Consider the following 14,949-nt stretch of genomic DNA (forward strand, 5'->3'; position numbering starts at 1 on the left):
AATCGACAAAAAATATTTTAAAAAAGCTTAAATTAACCTAAACAGCCAGCATGTAGCTTAAATATTTACTTAACTCAAAAACAGCCTCAAAAACGGGAAAAAGTCTTAAATTTGCCAAAACAGCTAGAATGTATCTGAAATATTAGCTAAACCTCCAAAATAGTCGAAAAAAACTGAAAAAGCCATTAGCCAAAAGAACTAGCATGTAGCTGAAAATGAACTAATATCCAAAATAGCCTTGCATCACGGAGAAATGACGACTGAATTGGCCTAATTTTGTTGGAGCCGGAGCTAAGGCCCTTTCTATGGATGATGTCACACTCCTTCAGTCCAGTTCTTTTTTACAATCAATGGTGTAAACAGTGAGCTCTCAGCAACAGGGAGAGGAACACTACTGGTCCTGCCCACAACACAAAAGGGAAATTCTAATGAACTACTGCCACTCCACAGAAACTAGGTCCTAGAACGCGATGCATGCTTTTGTATTTTGGCTAAAAACATTATAATCATAGTCAAAAGATGACTCCCTGGGCTGCATGGCTCCCGTGGCGAAACATGATTCGAAACTTTTGAGTAATTTTATTTATGGTTTTAATTATTACATTTTTAAACCTTTTCCACAAAATGAGTGGTGTGTCAAACTGTAAAAAACAAAAAATCCTTGCAATTTGGCCAGCACCTGGGGCCCTAGGCGGCCGCCTAGCTCGTCTATGCCCATGGCCGGCCCTGCTGGGAAGACTTTAAAAATAGATCAAAAGATGATGGTAAGAAGGACTTTAAGTAAAGACAGCAATGATATGAAATAAAAACAGTATAAAGTTGACACATTAGATCTCAAAGGAGCACAGAGGAGCTGATCTAATTTTAATTGTTCATTTGGTCACGGTGTCCTTCCCGAGCAGAAGAATTATCCTGCATGTTCATCTGCTGGTCGTTGGCATTGCTGCACGAAAATGAAAGCTTGGCTCCAGTGAAGTTTTTCTAGACAGTAAAGCAAACAACTGACACAGGATCACCCAGTGTCTCCATTTCCAAAAGTAGCCACCACAGTGGATGTGTGATGGTAAGTTAAATTCCAAAAATCAAAGGTAACCTAAATATTGCTCATTTACCAAGTCACTTGTTCATCTTGTGATCACTTGAGCTCCTGTGTTTTCTGTCACAAGTTCAAAAAGTGGCATGATAGGAATGTATGGTTGATCCCCCCACTGGTTCACATTGCTGGAGCTAAAACAAATCCAACTTTTTTGGTGGAACTGCTGTCTGGTTTTGACTCACTTTGTGGCAGTATTGAGAAAATAATTTCAGAAAACTTGTGATTTTGTTACATCTCAGGTGTCTTCCTCCTGTAGAGAACAGTTTCCTGCAAACTGCGTAAACCCTTACATCAATATACAGTACGGATCAAGGCTTTACAGTCAGATAAACTTCCTGCTGGTGGGGAACTCAGGTTATATCTTTGAAGATGACAATGTCACATTCTAGACAGAGAGGACAGACAGTTTGAAGTAGTTAAGGAGAAACCTCACCGCTGTGGGGGTCTCAGACTTTTCCTGACTCCCAGACTAAAGATGTACTCATGCTAGTTTTATCACCCCAGTTTCACAAAACATGAAAAAATGTATGCTTCAAAGCAAAACAGCATAGTCTTAAAAGCATCTGTTTAAACAATTGATGCAAACTGTAAAATCACTCAAGAGAAGAGGAAGGATTATTGACATATGTTTACTTCAGACACAGTCTGTATGAGATAATGTCTGCATGACCAAAGCAAGAACAACTCTCATAAATTTAGAAACATGAAACCCTCTTCTTCTACAGAGCTATTACCACAACCTCATCTTCTTCTTGTTTGCTGCACATCACAAGCTTGGCCTCCTTATAAAAGCTGTTGAGCTCAGCACAAACATCAGAGGAAAAGCATGAATTCAAAACAGCAAGTTGCCCAGTGTGGGTACATTCAAACTGTGTAAATGTCTCAAACCAAAGAAATAGATGAAATATTGTGTACTGAACTGTTTTGTCATTTGCTGTTATCTTATTGTTATATTTTTATTAAAAAAAACAATAATTCTTTTGATTTCCAGCCACACATGTAAAGAAAAAGGTTATAAAATGACAGAAAACATGTTTGCTTTGGTTGTAAAGTCTAAAATAAGTCTCATGAGTTCTCTAGTCCAGACTTGTCATGTCTAACAGCTCGGACCTTCCTAACTAAAACACTCTGTTAGTTCTCGGTTTGGCTGTTCCATTAACTGTATATGAGAACTGGACTGAGTGAGTGTAACGTCTGTAATGGTAATTATTGGTGGTGTCCGAATTCCCTCCCTAACTACTAAAAAAACGACATAGCGCGTAACTATATAGTGCCCTGGACTTTAAAGGCAATTCGGACACGGTGCTCACTACTTTTCCATTGCTCTTCCAAACGTCACCGATTTCACAGTCACATAGTCGATATGAACATTTCACGAAGTTTATTTATGATTTCATTGTTTTATGATGGGGAAAATGTTGATGATTTATTCAGAAATTACATTTTTTTGTTTGAAATTATTCGACCGCAGTGCATTGTGGTCTATATTTTCTAATCTAGTGAACACTGATGTACACTAGTTTTTCGCAAAGACTTCTGGGAAATTTCTAGTGTACTCGATTTTGGAATTAGTTGATTTAGACAGCACTAGAAAATGGTGAATGCACTATATAGTGAGTAAGGGGGGGTTCAGACATAGCTTATGTCAGGTCTCAGTTTGTCTGTTCCATTGACTGTATATGAGAACTGGACTGAGTGAGTGTAATGTCTGTAAAAAAATGTTTACTCTGACATTTAGAATGACAGAGTAATAACCGTTTATTTCTCTATCAAAGTTTACATGATTTTGTTTTTTTGGAACCAGCAGGTACTTCCTGTTTTGAAGGCCAGGGGGAGGAGTCAATCTGTCAAGTTCTCATATAAAATTGATGATCTCCTATCGACTCCAGTTTACCAAACTATAAATTTATTTTTGTAATAATTTTAGTGCAGTTTCTTTCTTTTGACCTCTGACCTCACTCACCCTTTTTGGATAATCTGTCAAGATAACTTTACTTCCACATTGTCTGTCATTTCAACTGGCGTTCCTTCCCTTTGGTTTGTTCGTTCCCAGCTCTACTTACCGATTTGTAAATTAGCTTTTCCTCTGCCCAGAAGTTTTGTCCAAATTCTCTCACAACTTAGTGCTCTAAAGGGGTATAGGAAATTATTGATTCAATGAAATATCACGATAATTAATTTGGCGATACTTGTATCGATTTAAAATGCTGTCAAAACTTCTAAGCAAACATTGTTCAGCATCTTACTTTTATTTTTCATGAGACCCTCAATAGCTAGTTGACAGCATAGCTCACTCAACCTCTTTCAGCTGGTATAAACTGCACCAAAACGACAAGATCTCACAAGAACCAGTTTATGTCACATGTTTACTCTTTATTGGCCTCGCTGTTGTTGTTATAGAACTCAATTACAACTTAGTTTTAACTTGAGATTGGTACCAAAACTCTGACACAGTTTTTTCTGAGTCATACTCTTTAAAAAGTAGTAAAATATTGCCTCTGATGCTTTTTTGGAATATATCGTGAAGTATATTGTATCGTGACATGTATATCGTGATGCGTAATGATACAGAAATACCATGAAATGCAATGTTTGTGTGACGAAGAGGCTGAGACGTTAGGATTAATGGAACAGAGCAAAGAGGAAGACATAGACAGCATCAAAAGGCAGGCAAAGGTCAAAAACAGAGGAAAGACGGCGGAACAAAGAAAACAGGTGTGGGTCAAACTAGGGAAACCTGCTCAGACTGACAGGTAAACACAATCAAGACTTCGCACTGAAGTTGAGACTGGAGTGGGTATAAATGCTGGTGGTTCTGATGATGATGGAGAAGACTGAAGCGGTGGCTGATGGGAGTTGTAGTGAGGGCGGTGCTGAAGATAGTCAATACTCAGGAGAGGGGTCCCTCTGGTGGTCGGAGGAGGACATGGCTGCGTAAGTCCTGACAGTTTGAAGGATTTGTCATTTCAAACAATGCATTTAAATGTATTTTTCTTATAAACCATTCAATTTTTCATCATCACAACAACAATGGATTCATTTAGTCTTCGTACCATGTTTATATTTTTTTAGTTGTCAATGGATGACATCATATTTGTTGTAAAAAATATATAGTGGTGAGAATGTGTCTGAATTGCATAAAAAATGGCTTTATAAACAATTTCAGAGTCGTCTTTAGGTCTCTGAATACTCCCGTTTAACGGAAACTTAGAAAGCTGTCACCAGTTTCTGGAACATATAAAACTTTGTTTTTATAGCAAGTTATTTTTGAACCTCACACAAAGTTCTGACAAATGGGGACTAAATTCCTTTTATAACAAGTTTACACCGGCTAAAACTGAACTTTTCTGTAAAAATCAGACGATTTCCACAGTCACCAGAATCAAGGTTGGCAGCACGGATCTGCTAGCCCTTCAGGAGCGACTCCTGTCCAACAACAGAAACTGTGTTTGTCCAGCGTTCAGATGACACGTTCTTCTGTTTCACAAACTCTTTCTTTGTGACTCCTGATGGGGTTTCGTATTTGCAGGTATCGCTCCAAACTGAAAGAGAGAATTGTTCTGGATGTTGTGAAGGGGGTTTCATTACTGTTTCATCACATAATTGCTTCATTGTGATGAGACCTTTGGAGGCCCCGCCCCCAACCATGATCCCATGTGAAGGAGAGGGGGGTCTGGAGGCTTCGACCTTTTCTGCTTTTATTTTATGAACAGTTTGATGAAAGTCAGCTTTGATAAGGATAGAGCCTTCTCTCTGCACGCCTTCATCTGAAGTCTCAGTATTTCTGTGCTGCCGTCTCCCACTGAGTCACTTCAGCTCACCAAGACTTCTCTCATCTTTGGTTTGAAGCAGAGACTTACGTCTGAAATTTCACAGCAAAGTTCAGAATCCTTCCTGTCCTCAGATTCATTGTCAGAAGGTAAATCTGGTTGAAGAAGAGACGTCCTTCATGTAAATCCTCTTCTCTTCCATCCCTAGGCCACACTTCTTTTTCCTTAGTTTTAAACATTGACTGTCTATAAGAACTGGACCACCCATCTGGCTCCAATCAGTCACCGTTTTCTAGTCATACAGACATCTTCATGTTGGACCCAGACATTGCAGTAAGATTGGAAAATATACTTCCAATTTGGAATGCACAGGGTGTCAGTCCAGTTCTAATAAATAATAAATGGTATCAAGTCATATTTCCATAACACTCACTACTTTAGCCATTATACGCATGGCTATGAATGAACACAAACCTTTAATTGACAGAAAAAAGCTTCATTCCTTTAGTTGTGGCACTTGAAACTTGTGTTTTCCTTTTGTCATCTTTTTCAACGTCTCAACATGTGTGGGCTAAAACCATTGATTTGTGTTAGTTTTAGATTTATTTTTTATTTATTGTATTAATCTTCTGAGTAATAAAACAAATTACGCCACACCTTTTTTTGTTAGATATATTTGTGAACATTCCCTTTCTCGTCGATCCCTTTAATGTCAAATTTCAAGGCAGTTTTTTACAATTACTTTTCCTGACTTTTGATCATTTTTGTAAATGTAGACATTAGAATCTCTCTGGAGCTCATCAGATCTCTGTTAAATAATCACACTAATTTCTATCTATCCAGTATTTTTGTTGCTTTTTAAATTGTGCGCATTTTTGTCACCTCAAGTGTTAGTTTTTTTTGTGATTTTGATCCGTTACACTCCTGAAAAGCGACAGTTCTTTTTGACGCTTTTGGAATGAGAGTCTGCATGTATCATCAAAGGGCGACTTGTCATTTCTCTGGCTGGGATGTTTGACAGATCTACAGTGAGAAGAGACAAACCAGAGAAATACCAGACGGCGGCTTTCTGATCCAAAGCAGACGCCCCTGATTAAAGATGGTGGCAAACATAGCAGCATGTGGGCGGCTCACTGCAGACATCCATGCCGAGCAGAGCCACAGGCACATTGTGGATATGGAAAGTGAAGTCCTTCAGAGTTACTGGAACAGATGGTAAACACACTAGGTGGAGTTCTGAAGTGGATCATCAATCAAACATCCTTCCTCACCAGGTTTTGGCAGAAGTTTCAAAGTCACTTTCTGTCTTTACAGCAAAGGAACTTGGGATTTGCAGGTAGGGGGGTATTGCTCAGAAACCAACCCAGTTGGTTTGACAGCATCTGTGCCCAACCTGTCAAACCAGTTTGGTTGTCAGCGCATGACACACTTCACTTCAGCTTCTCTGTTCACTGAAGTGTTGCATGTGTTGAGGAACTGCAGTTAATGCTGAGAGAAGTGGTTCGTGTTTGTTGTGTTGATTGTGTGAAGGTTCATTTTCAGCGTCTCACTGCTTCCCTGCTGTGAGTCGCACAGGACAGAAATCTGTTGTGTCACACACTTACAGTGAAGATAATGTTTTGACAGTAAATAACCCCTCCCCCTCTCACGATGACATCACAGCGGAAGAAACAATAAAAAAGACAAAAATAAATGGGGCCAAAATCTCTCATAAGGCTCAAAAACATATTTTAAAATCCACTAATGAAGCCAAAACACACATGTCACAGGAAGTTGAAACATTATTATGGGATGGCCACAGAAACTGATTTGGTGGCCATTTTGTAGCAAAGTGAAATTTTCATTTTCCCACAATACGGGACAGAAAAACTATTGTACAAGCGATCTTTACAAAATTTTACAGAAACACTTCTACATTAAGTCTACAACCACAGCCTACTTTTGTTGACCTTTGACCTCAGGAAGAGACTTGAATTTTTACAAAAATGTCCTTTAGTATAAACAATAACTTTGAACTCCTCCTAGAGGATTTTTATCTATCACCTCATAACTTGTTGTGAAAAAACATTAGAAATAAAGTTTGTATATTTTGAATGGGATTACCGTGGTTAGCTCGAAGATTTGCCGTTTTCCTGTTGCTCGCACACTTTTAGCCAAAACATGGTGAAAATGTTAAGCTGAGAATCGTTGAGACGAACGCACACATCCACATCCACAGTTTGACCTACTCTCACATTTTCCGTATGAAAGCAGAGCTGTTCTGATCAAAAGGCTCAGATAAATGAGCAGCGCTGCTTCAGATCATGGATCAGAAATTACAGATCGATGATCTCAGTGATGCAGACTGAGGCTGGGCTGCAGGTTGAGGAGCAAAGCTGCTAATCGCCTCACTCAGTCTTTGTGAAGGAGGTTAAGAAGCACAGAGGCAGCTGTGAGCCTTAAAGAGAGCCCGTTTGGGATTCACACCAAGCAGAGACTCCATATTGTTAAATATAGTTAATGGTGTGTACAGAATTCAGATGGAGGTCAGCTTACTTTTACTTTTGTCTGCAGATCTCAGCAGCTTTAAAGGAGGCTGGAACAGGTTGACTCCTATTAAAGGAATCTGCTTTGTAGATCAAGCAACATTTGAGTGAAGCTCATCAAACAGGCCTTATTATCAAAGGTCAAAGGTCAAACACAAGAAAGTATGATTTTTAGTGAAGCTAAAGATGCAGAGAAAAGGCTTCAGGAGTCCCCCGTGGACAGCTCAGGACAGGAGGACCGGGACTCCTCTGTCAGGTCAGTCGGCCAATCCGACGCCATCCTGACCTGCCAATGACGAAGCACAGAGGAAGCTTAAAGGGCTCGCTGCCTCAGGATTATTCGGCCTCTTTTACAAATCTAATTAGCTGCAGCAGAGTGTCTGAATGTGGTTGCAAAGGCACAAACCTGATCAGAGGTTCAGAAAACGGCTCTCTGAGGCTGACATGAAGATCTGTACATTTCTGGAAACAGTTTCTTTCACTCATCATGATAGATCCCTTTTTAATGGTTCTTTTTTTTCACATGACCTGTTGATTTTGCACATGTGACCTTTCAGATCTGAGCTGAAGCTAAAGTAAGTCATGGGACTGACGGTAGGACACAAACCACCAACTTGAAGTGTGAGAATCCGCTCTGCTTTGTGTGCTAAAGCAGTTAGAAAAGTGAAAAAACACAAAATGCTCAAGAACGTTGTCTCTTCAAATGCTTTGGTCAGAACTGGTCTGATCCGCCTTATCTCATCTGCAGCCCAGTCTTGTTTTATTTTCTCCCAGTTGTTTGGGTTTCTTCCAGATGTTTTTCTGTCATCACAGAAATGATCCTTGCAGGATGTGTCCTCTGAATTCTGTGTACTGTTGTCTGTTCACACCTGTTTTTGCTCCAACAGCCTGAATGAAGAGTCCCGTCTCTCTTCCATTTGCTCCAGAGCGTTTTTGAAACCTCCCCAGAGAATCAGACATGCCGATTCCTGTCAGCCGAGGTTGAAGCAACAAGCCAAGGTCAGTCTTTGTGACTGGCAGTGAAACAAAGACATGTTTCTGCTAGAACCTGAGCGGTCTTGTTTCGTCACCAGTCCTCAACACTTTTTTATTCTCTCTCTCTCACATGCTTATCTTGAATGTAAAGTAGTGAGAGCAGGAGTAGAGCTGTGGTCTCACTTTTCACCGTCTGAGGGAGGAGCCGTTTCAGGAGGGGAGGTCCAAGGCTTTGATTGGTCATAAGTGGAGTAATAATAAGAAGAAGTCTCTTTCCCCTGCTGGAGCAGCAGCTCTGTTGTTCTGGAAATCTTCCCAAGACTTCTGACAGATCTCTGAGTTTCACCTGATCACCTCATGATAAAAATAAACAGGCTTAGCAGGGGGGCAGATGGATAAAGTATGAACTGTTTACGGGAGACAGCATGCTATTCTGAGTGTATGCACTAATTTGATGGTATACTATACCTTACTCTACCATCGACAAAAACCTCAAAAATTTGTCTCCTGTTGAGTTCTGAAGAAACAAAAAAATTATCAAAAACAATTATTATAATATTATTAGTATTTGAACAAATGTTACATTTTCAAAGTTAATTTTTAAAGAAACGTTTTATTGTTACCTCCTTGTAAAAGTTAAAACTATTTTCTATTACAAAAACTTTTTTCTTATTTTTATTTTTCATCTAAAAGTTTATCTTTCTTAGCAGACAATGAGGAGAAAGTGTCCCAAATTACTGCACTTCATAATTCTGCACAAGTCCCACCAGGAGAGGTTTGGTTTGCAGCAGAGTCTGGTCCTGGAGGATTTCTCTGTTGGTGTCCTTAGAGCGCCCCCTGGTGTCAGGTTCAGACTGAGTCAGCAGAAGACGGTGCTCTGAAGAAGCACAGATGAATTTACCACAGATTTTTCTGTTTTTCTTGACCTGGGTTGATGATAAAGTTCTCAGTTTTTTTAATAACCCATTTTTTTCATTTCAAACTGATTTTGTTGGCTGTGAAGTATTAAGTCTCTTATTAAATATTTGTGGCATTTAATTGGGGCGTTTTTCTCATCATGAACTGATATAAAAAAAAATGTAAATTACATTCATCTGTATAGTTCTTTATTTACATTGTTGTCAAATCAGGGGAGACAAAAAACGAAGTTTAATAAAGATTATAGTTGTTATTTAGAAATTACACTGGACTGGACACGACATCCCTGCACCGCTCCATTCTGATAATGACAAATAGATCCATGAACGTCTTCATTTTCCTCATTTGAGCTGTAATCTGGATCTAAACTGTACGGCTGGATTGCTCTGATATTGCTCACAATTTTTGCTGCACCGCTAATGTTAGCTTGAAAGTGTGAGGGGCCGTAAGAGAGCAGAGGGTTTGGGAAAGGGGGGCGGGCTTGCTCTGTGTCAACAGTCCCACCCACGACTTGGAAGCTAGTTTGTGATGAACTCCTGCCACTCTGCAGAAACTATGTTCTAGAACAGAGGTCTGCAACTTGTGGCTCTTTTATCTCTCCATGATGGCTCCCTGGCCGAAGAAAAATAAAATAATAGTATTCGATTTAAAGTGAGGATTACTTGATTAGCATTATTTATAGTCACATTTTCAGCAATCTTGGTTTTAAAACTTTCAGCTTGTTGATGACATTACTGCTTGTAGTTTTGGTATTTATAAACTTTGTAGTTTTTGAAATATAGAGCAAAATATGCCATAAAGAAAATTAATGAAAAAGTCTTCAAATTTAAAAATTTCAAGTAGACTAGTGACAAACCTTCAAATAACTTCATGGGATATGTTTTTATCCTTTATAGTGATTTTAAAAAAAATGTAAGTTTACCTAAAATTTTAGCAACATTTTTGACTAATTTAGTTTACCAAGAAATTTAATGCTATTTTGGAGTTTAGCTTGTATTTTAGCAACATGCTAATGTTTTTGACTAATTTAGTTTACATAGGAATTTTAGGCTATTTCAGAGCTTAGCTAGTTATTAAGCAACAAGCTAGCCTTTTTTATAGCTAATTTTGGATCTACAAAAGTAAAAAGGTAAAAATGTTTGAAAAAAAATAAATTTTGAGAGATGCTAGTTTCTTTTTATATTTTTGTGCCAAAAATTAAAATAATTCATATTTCTTTTTCTTTTTTTAAAGTAACGTTAATTAATTCAAATTCAAATTCTTAAAGGCTAAAGTAAATCGGTTCTTTCCAGGTCTTGATCAGTAGAAAACAAGCCTAAATGGATCTTTTACTGTTAAAAGTTGCCGACTTCTGTTCTAGAAAATGACATTTTTACGACATTTTCATAATTAAAAGACAGCTGAGAACATTTACAACAGATTAAGGTAATTGGAGTGGGACTAGCAAAAAATCTGCTTTTTGACTGAAAAAAATAAAATACCGTATTTTCCAGACTATAAGTCGCGGTTTTTTTCATAGATTGAATGTCCCTGCGACTTATACTCCACCGGACTTATATACGAATTTTTAATGAGATGAGATACAGACCGTAAGTCTAGAGTGCCCTCTTATGGTGATCTATGCAATTACTTTATTTACTTTAGTTATTCAGACGTGACACAGAGGACGAAGAATTTAAGGGATTTAGTGATATGGAGTGAGATTGTGTGCAATTAATTACAGTAAAGATACAAAGTTGATGAGTTCTTGAGGCTATAGTTAAATAAAACTGTTATGTTATATAAATGCTACACCTTTTCGTTTTTTTCATGATGCTAATATGTGAATATGTGTTGACACATATTCAGCCTGTTTTCTATTCACTTATGAATGTTATAACTTACCTTCCAGGATGATGTAATATCGTTTTTTTCAACCAGTTTGTAAAATAAATTACTTGAAAAAAATGCGACTTATACTCCAGTGCGACTTATGTATGGTTTTTTCTTCTTCATTATGCATTTTTTGGCCCCTGCGACTTATACTCCGGTGCGACTTATAGTCCGAAAAATACGGTATATAAAAATTATTCCATAGCCAAAGATCATTTAAGCTTCAGTTACTCATTTCCACTTTTTTTGTTTGTTGTCACATTTTTTTCTCTAGTTTATAAAAATAAAACCGGTCTCCAAAATCTCTAACAGAGTGACATGTAGGCTTTTTTCACCAAAATGTTCAGACCTCAGTCCGGAAACTTCATCTTAAATCATTCAAATTGTTCCCATTTTCCCCAAATAAATCCACAGACAGTGGTACGGCCACAACAGCTTTGTTCAAATCTTTATTACAAAATAGTTCAAAGAAAATAATTTACAGTTCCAAATAAAGAAAACAGCAACTCTGTAATCTGAAGGACCTAAAATAGTAAAGGATGAGCTCTTTAAATAACAAAATCAGAATCAAGATGACGCCAGGAGGGCTGGGAGGGCTGGGTTTTGTTCTTCAGGATCCTCTGCTGCTCAGATTATGGAGGAGGAGGTCGCGACCCCTGACGGTGCTGAGACTCTAATGAAGGATGACGCTTCAGATCACTGAGGAGAGAGAGCAGAGAGGAGCGTCAGGAGAAAGAGCGCAGAAGCCAAAGCTCCTCAAGTGTCCCGCTCTTACATCGTCGTCGTCTCTGCAGGTGCCGCAGATGCAGCCGACCAGCCCGTTCACCATCTGGATGGCACAGAGGCCGCCCTGCAGGATCGCCACCAACAGCAGGGTGAGGAACAGGGCCAAGTTGAACTCCACCACGTTCTCCGGTTCTAAACACCAGTCCCAGATCTCCTTGTCATTCAGGTAGCCACCAGAGCTGCACGGCACAGAGAGGGCGGAGTTAGTGTTACCATCCCGCTCATTTTTTAACTTATTTCCCACAATCCTGCTGGTTTGTAGCCTCACCTATTCGTAAAAGGTGCTCCCCACTGTGGGATGGGGCTATCGTCATTCCTCCAGAAGCACACTGGCCCGTTAGCGAGACCCAGACTAGATGTGATCAGACTGTACAAGGCGCCGAGCAAGCCCACAGCTGCAAACCCGATGGACAGAAACATCTGCAGGGAGAACAAGCTCTCAGTCCAAAGGAAGTCACACCATCATCACACCAGCAAAAACCTTCATTCTGCTCCTGCTTTGTTCTGAAATATCATCAGTAATGTGCACAGACGTGAGCTACAGGTGCTAAGAGGATATGCTTGAAGGTGGGTCGTCAGTGGTAGAGGAATTGTAAGGAAAGATGTCCAAAGTGTGGCTTTTGTTTTAATATCATCTCATATGAAGGAGTCATTTTCGTTTATTCCAGCTCTAAACATCTCATTAAATAAAGAAAGGGTTGTCATAGTTTGATTGTTTCTCAAAGCAAAGATTTAAAAAAAGAACATTTTTTATCGTTGCTTAGACTGATCCTAGAGGCCTGATGAGGGTCTCAAAGTGGGAGACACACCAAATGTGGAGCAGGGGTGTCACACTCAATCGCACAGGGGCCAAAATCCAAAACACACCTTAGTTTGGGGGCCGAACAGGAAAAATATTAATGAACACTCTAGAACTACATTTTTAAAACTTTAAAACCGTAACTTTTTAAAATAATTATGAACTAGATATATAGCATTACCTGTGATAATGCTAGTGTGAATGCTGGAAGCTGAATTTGACTGCTGAAGATGCTGAAATTGATAGCTGAAAACGCTAAAGCTGATAGCCTGCTAAAATATTTACCTAAATGCCAAATTAGCAAAAAAACAAAGAAAGAAAAACTTATGTTAGCCAAAACAGCTAGATTTTAGCTGAAAAAAATAGCTAAACTTCAAAATAGCCTATTTTTTAAAAGCCTAAATTACCAAAAAAAAAGCTAGTGAGTAAATATTAGCCTAACTTTTTAATAGTCTAAAAAACGTTTTTAAAAAAAATCATAAATTAGCCAAAACAGCCAGCATGTAGCTGAAATATTAGCTGAACTCCAAAATGGACTAAAGAAATCTTAGTAAATTCCATAAATAGTCCAAAAAGCTAGCAGAATATATATATATATATATTTTTTTTTACTTTAAAACCGTAACTTTTTAATATAATTATGAATAACAAAAAGTCAGGAATATTATTCCAGACTAAATCAACTTAAACCTTAAATAACTTTCAATATTTTACTCTCCATAAAAATATATTTTGTCAAAATTATTCAAGTTCTGAATAACATCGGGTCATTGATAACAATAAAATAAAATGATCTGGAGGGCCGGATATGATTACCAGGAGGGCCGGATCTGGCCCCCGGGCCTTGACTTTGACACAAGTGATCTGGAGGACAGCAGTGGAGCGTGTCCGTGTGCACACTCACCCCGCAGCGGTTGTTGCAGCAGCCCTTGGTGCTGGTCAGGTGAATGTGGATGGCAGGAACCAGGATCTGAGTGCAGAGAGGAGACATGCGTGAGGCTTTTAGTAGAGGCATAAATCAATAGAGAAATTACAGAAGGGAGGCCAACAGCCATGCCATGCTCAAGGGTACTCTGACATTCAGGCAGCACAGACCAGGAAGTGAATCATTAACCCTCTGATTGATGGATGGTGACTCCGCCCCCTGAGCTCCTAAAGGTCTGATAAAATCCCTGCTGTAACTCAGCATAGACGTACCAAAGATGAGTATTAAGTGGTGTTATCATGGTCTGGGTAAAGCTGGTTTTTTCACAGCAGAAAGTGAAGCGTGGTTACATCGAAGCTTCGATCGCACAGGCCTCGCCAACGCCTGTTCAACCAACCACTTTCACTATAAAGTCTTTGTGATCGTGTACATGTGGTTAGGGCTTTTGCGTTTATACTTAGCTAAAGAAGCTTTTACGATCGCTCTTGGTCTCTACGTACAAATTCATGGCTATTGAACGCTAAAAATGTACGCTCTAAATGTGCCGTTTTGTCTGTGCAGATAATATCCCGATTAATCGCAAATAATCGCAAACATTTGTGAACAAATTACAATTTTTTCCCAGGCTTGCAGTTAATTAGTTATTTTTTTTGTAATTGATTCCTGGCCACACCTAAAGGTCAAACCAGGTTGAACTCTGACCAATCAGAGACTTAATTTGGTTAATTCATAAAATGGTTTTAAAATTGATATATCAGAATGGATCTGTTAAAAAAGAAAAGCTTGAAGCAACCAGAGCTGGCCCTGGGCATAGGTGAGCTAGGCGGCTGCCTAAGGCGCCATCTCCTGGCGGGGGTACCAAATTACATAGATTTTTTTCGTGTTAAAAAATTTAAACATTTTCTGGATTTGCACCCCTTTTTACGTGACATTTGACATCAAGCCTCTTCAAACTGTAGGTAGCAGACATGCAGTAGAAAAAGAAGAGGAAGCCCCTCCCTGCTTGATCAGTGTGAACACCACGGACTAAATACGCGTTCTTGAATCACATGCCCGTAGTGAACATAGCTTGACACCGATGTGAAGCTGCTCATGAGGGATGAGCAGTAACTATACTCAAAAAGTAGAACTGCTGTGTGGCAGCAACAACAACTGGACCTCCTCTATCGTAGCCGAGGGTTTGGAAAGGGTGTCGTCCAGCTCCACAGGAGCAGGGTCAGAAAACTCATGAAGGTACTCACCATGGCTCCTCCTCCGATCAGTCCTCCCATGTACTTGACCTC

At 39.1% G+C, this 14,949-nt stretch overlaps 1 protein-coding gene across 1 annotated transcript; it reads right to left on the minus strand.

Moving 5' to 3' along the window:
• Window positions 1–11,592: 11,592 nt before the first annotated feature.
• Window positions 11,593–14,943, minus strand: zgc:172079 (uncharacterized protein LOC563398 homolog). Its single transcript, XM_024288503.2, has 5 exons — window positions 14,908–14,943; window positions 13,646–13,711; window positions 12,211–12,362; window positions 11,932–12,121; window positions 11,593–11,855 (listed from the first exon to the last, which is right to left on the minus strand). The coding sequence occupies exons 1-5, from the start codon at window positions 14,935–14,937 to the stop codon at window positions 11,853–11,855; spliced, it is 441 nt and encodes a 146-aa protein (XP_024144271.2). The 5' UTR covers window positions 14,938–14,943; the 3' UTR covers window positions 11,593–11,852.
• Between the last annotated feature and the right edge of the window lie 6 nt (window positions 14,944–14,949).

The sequence above is a fragment of the Oryzias melastigma genome, linkage group LG18 (assembly GCF_002922805.2).
Source record: "Oryzias melastigma strain HK-1 linkage group LG18, ASM292280v2, whole genome shotgun sequence".
NCBI lineage: Eukaryota > Metazoa > Chordata > Actinopteri > Beloniformes > Adrianichthyidae > Oryzias > Oryzias melastigma.

Bases quoted from the DNA above. Each gene is read 5' to 3' on its own strand.
- zgc:172079 (XM_024288503.2), bottom strand. From the start codon at position 14,937: ATGGGAGGACTGATCGGAGGAGGAGCCATG. The intron at 12,363-13,645 runs GTGAGTGTGCAC...TTCTCCCTGCAG, and splicing joins GCTGCAACAACCGCTGCGGG to ATGTTTCTGTCCATCGGGTT. The intron at 12,122-12,210 runs GTGAGGCTACAA...TGTGCCGTGCAG, and splicing joins GGAGCACCTTTTACGAATAG to CTCTGGTGGCTACCTGAATG.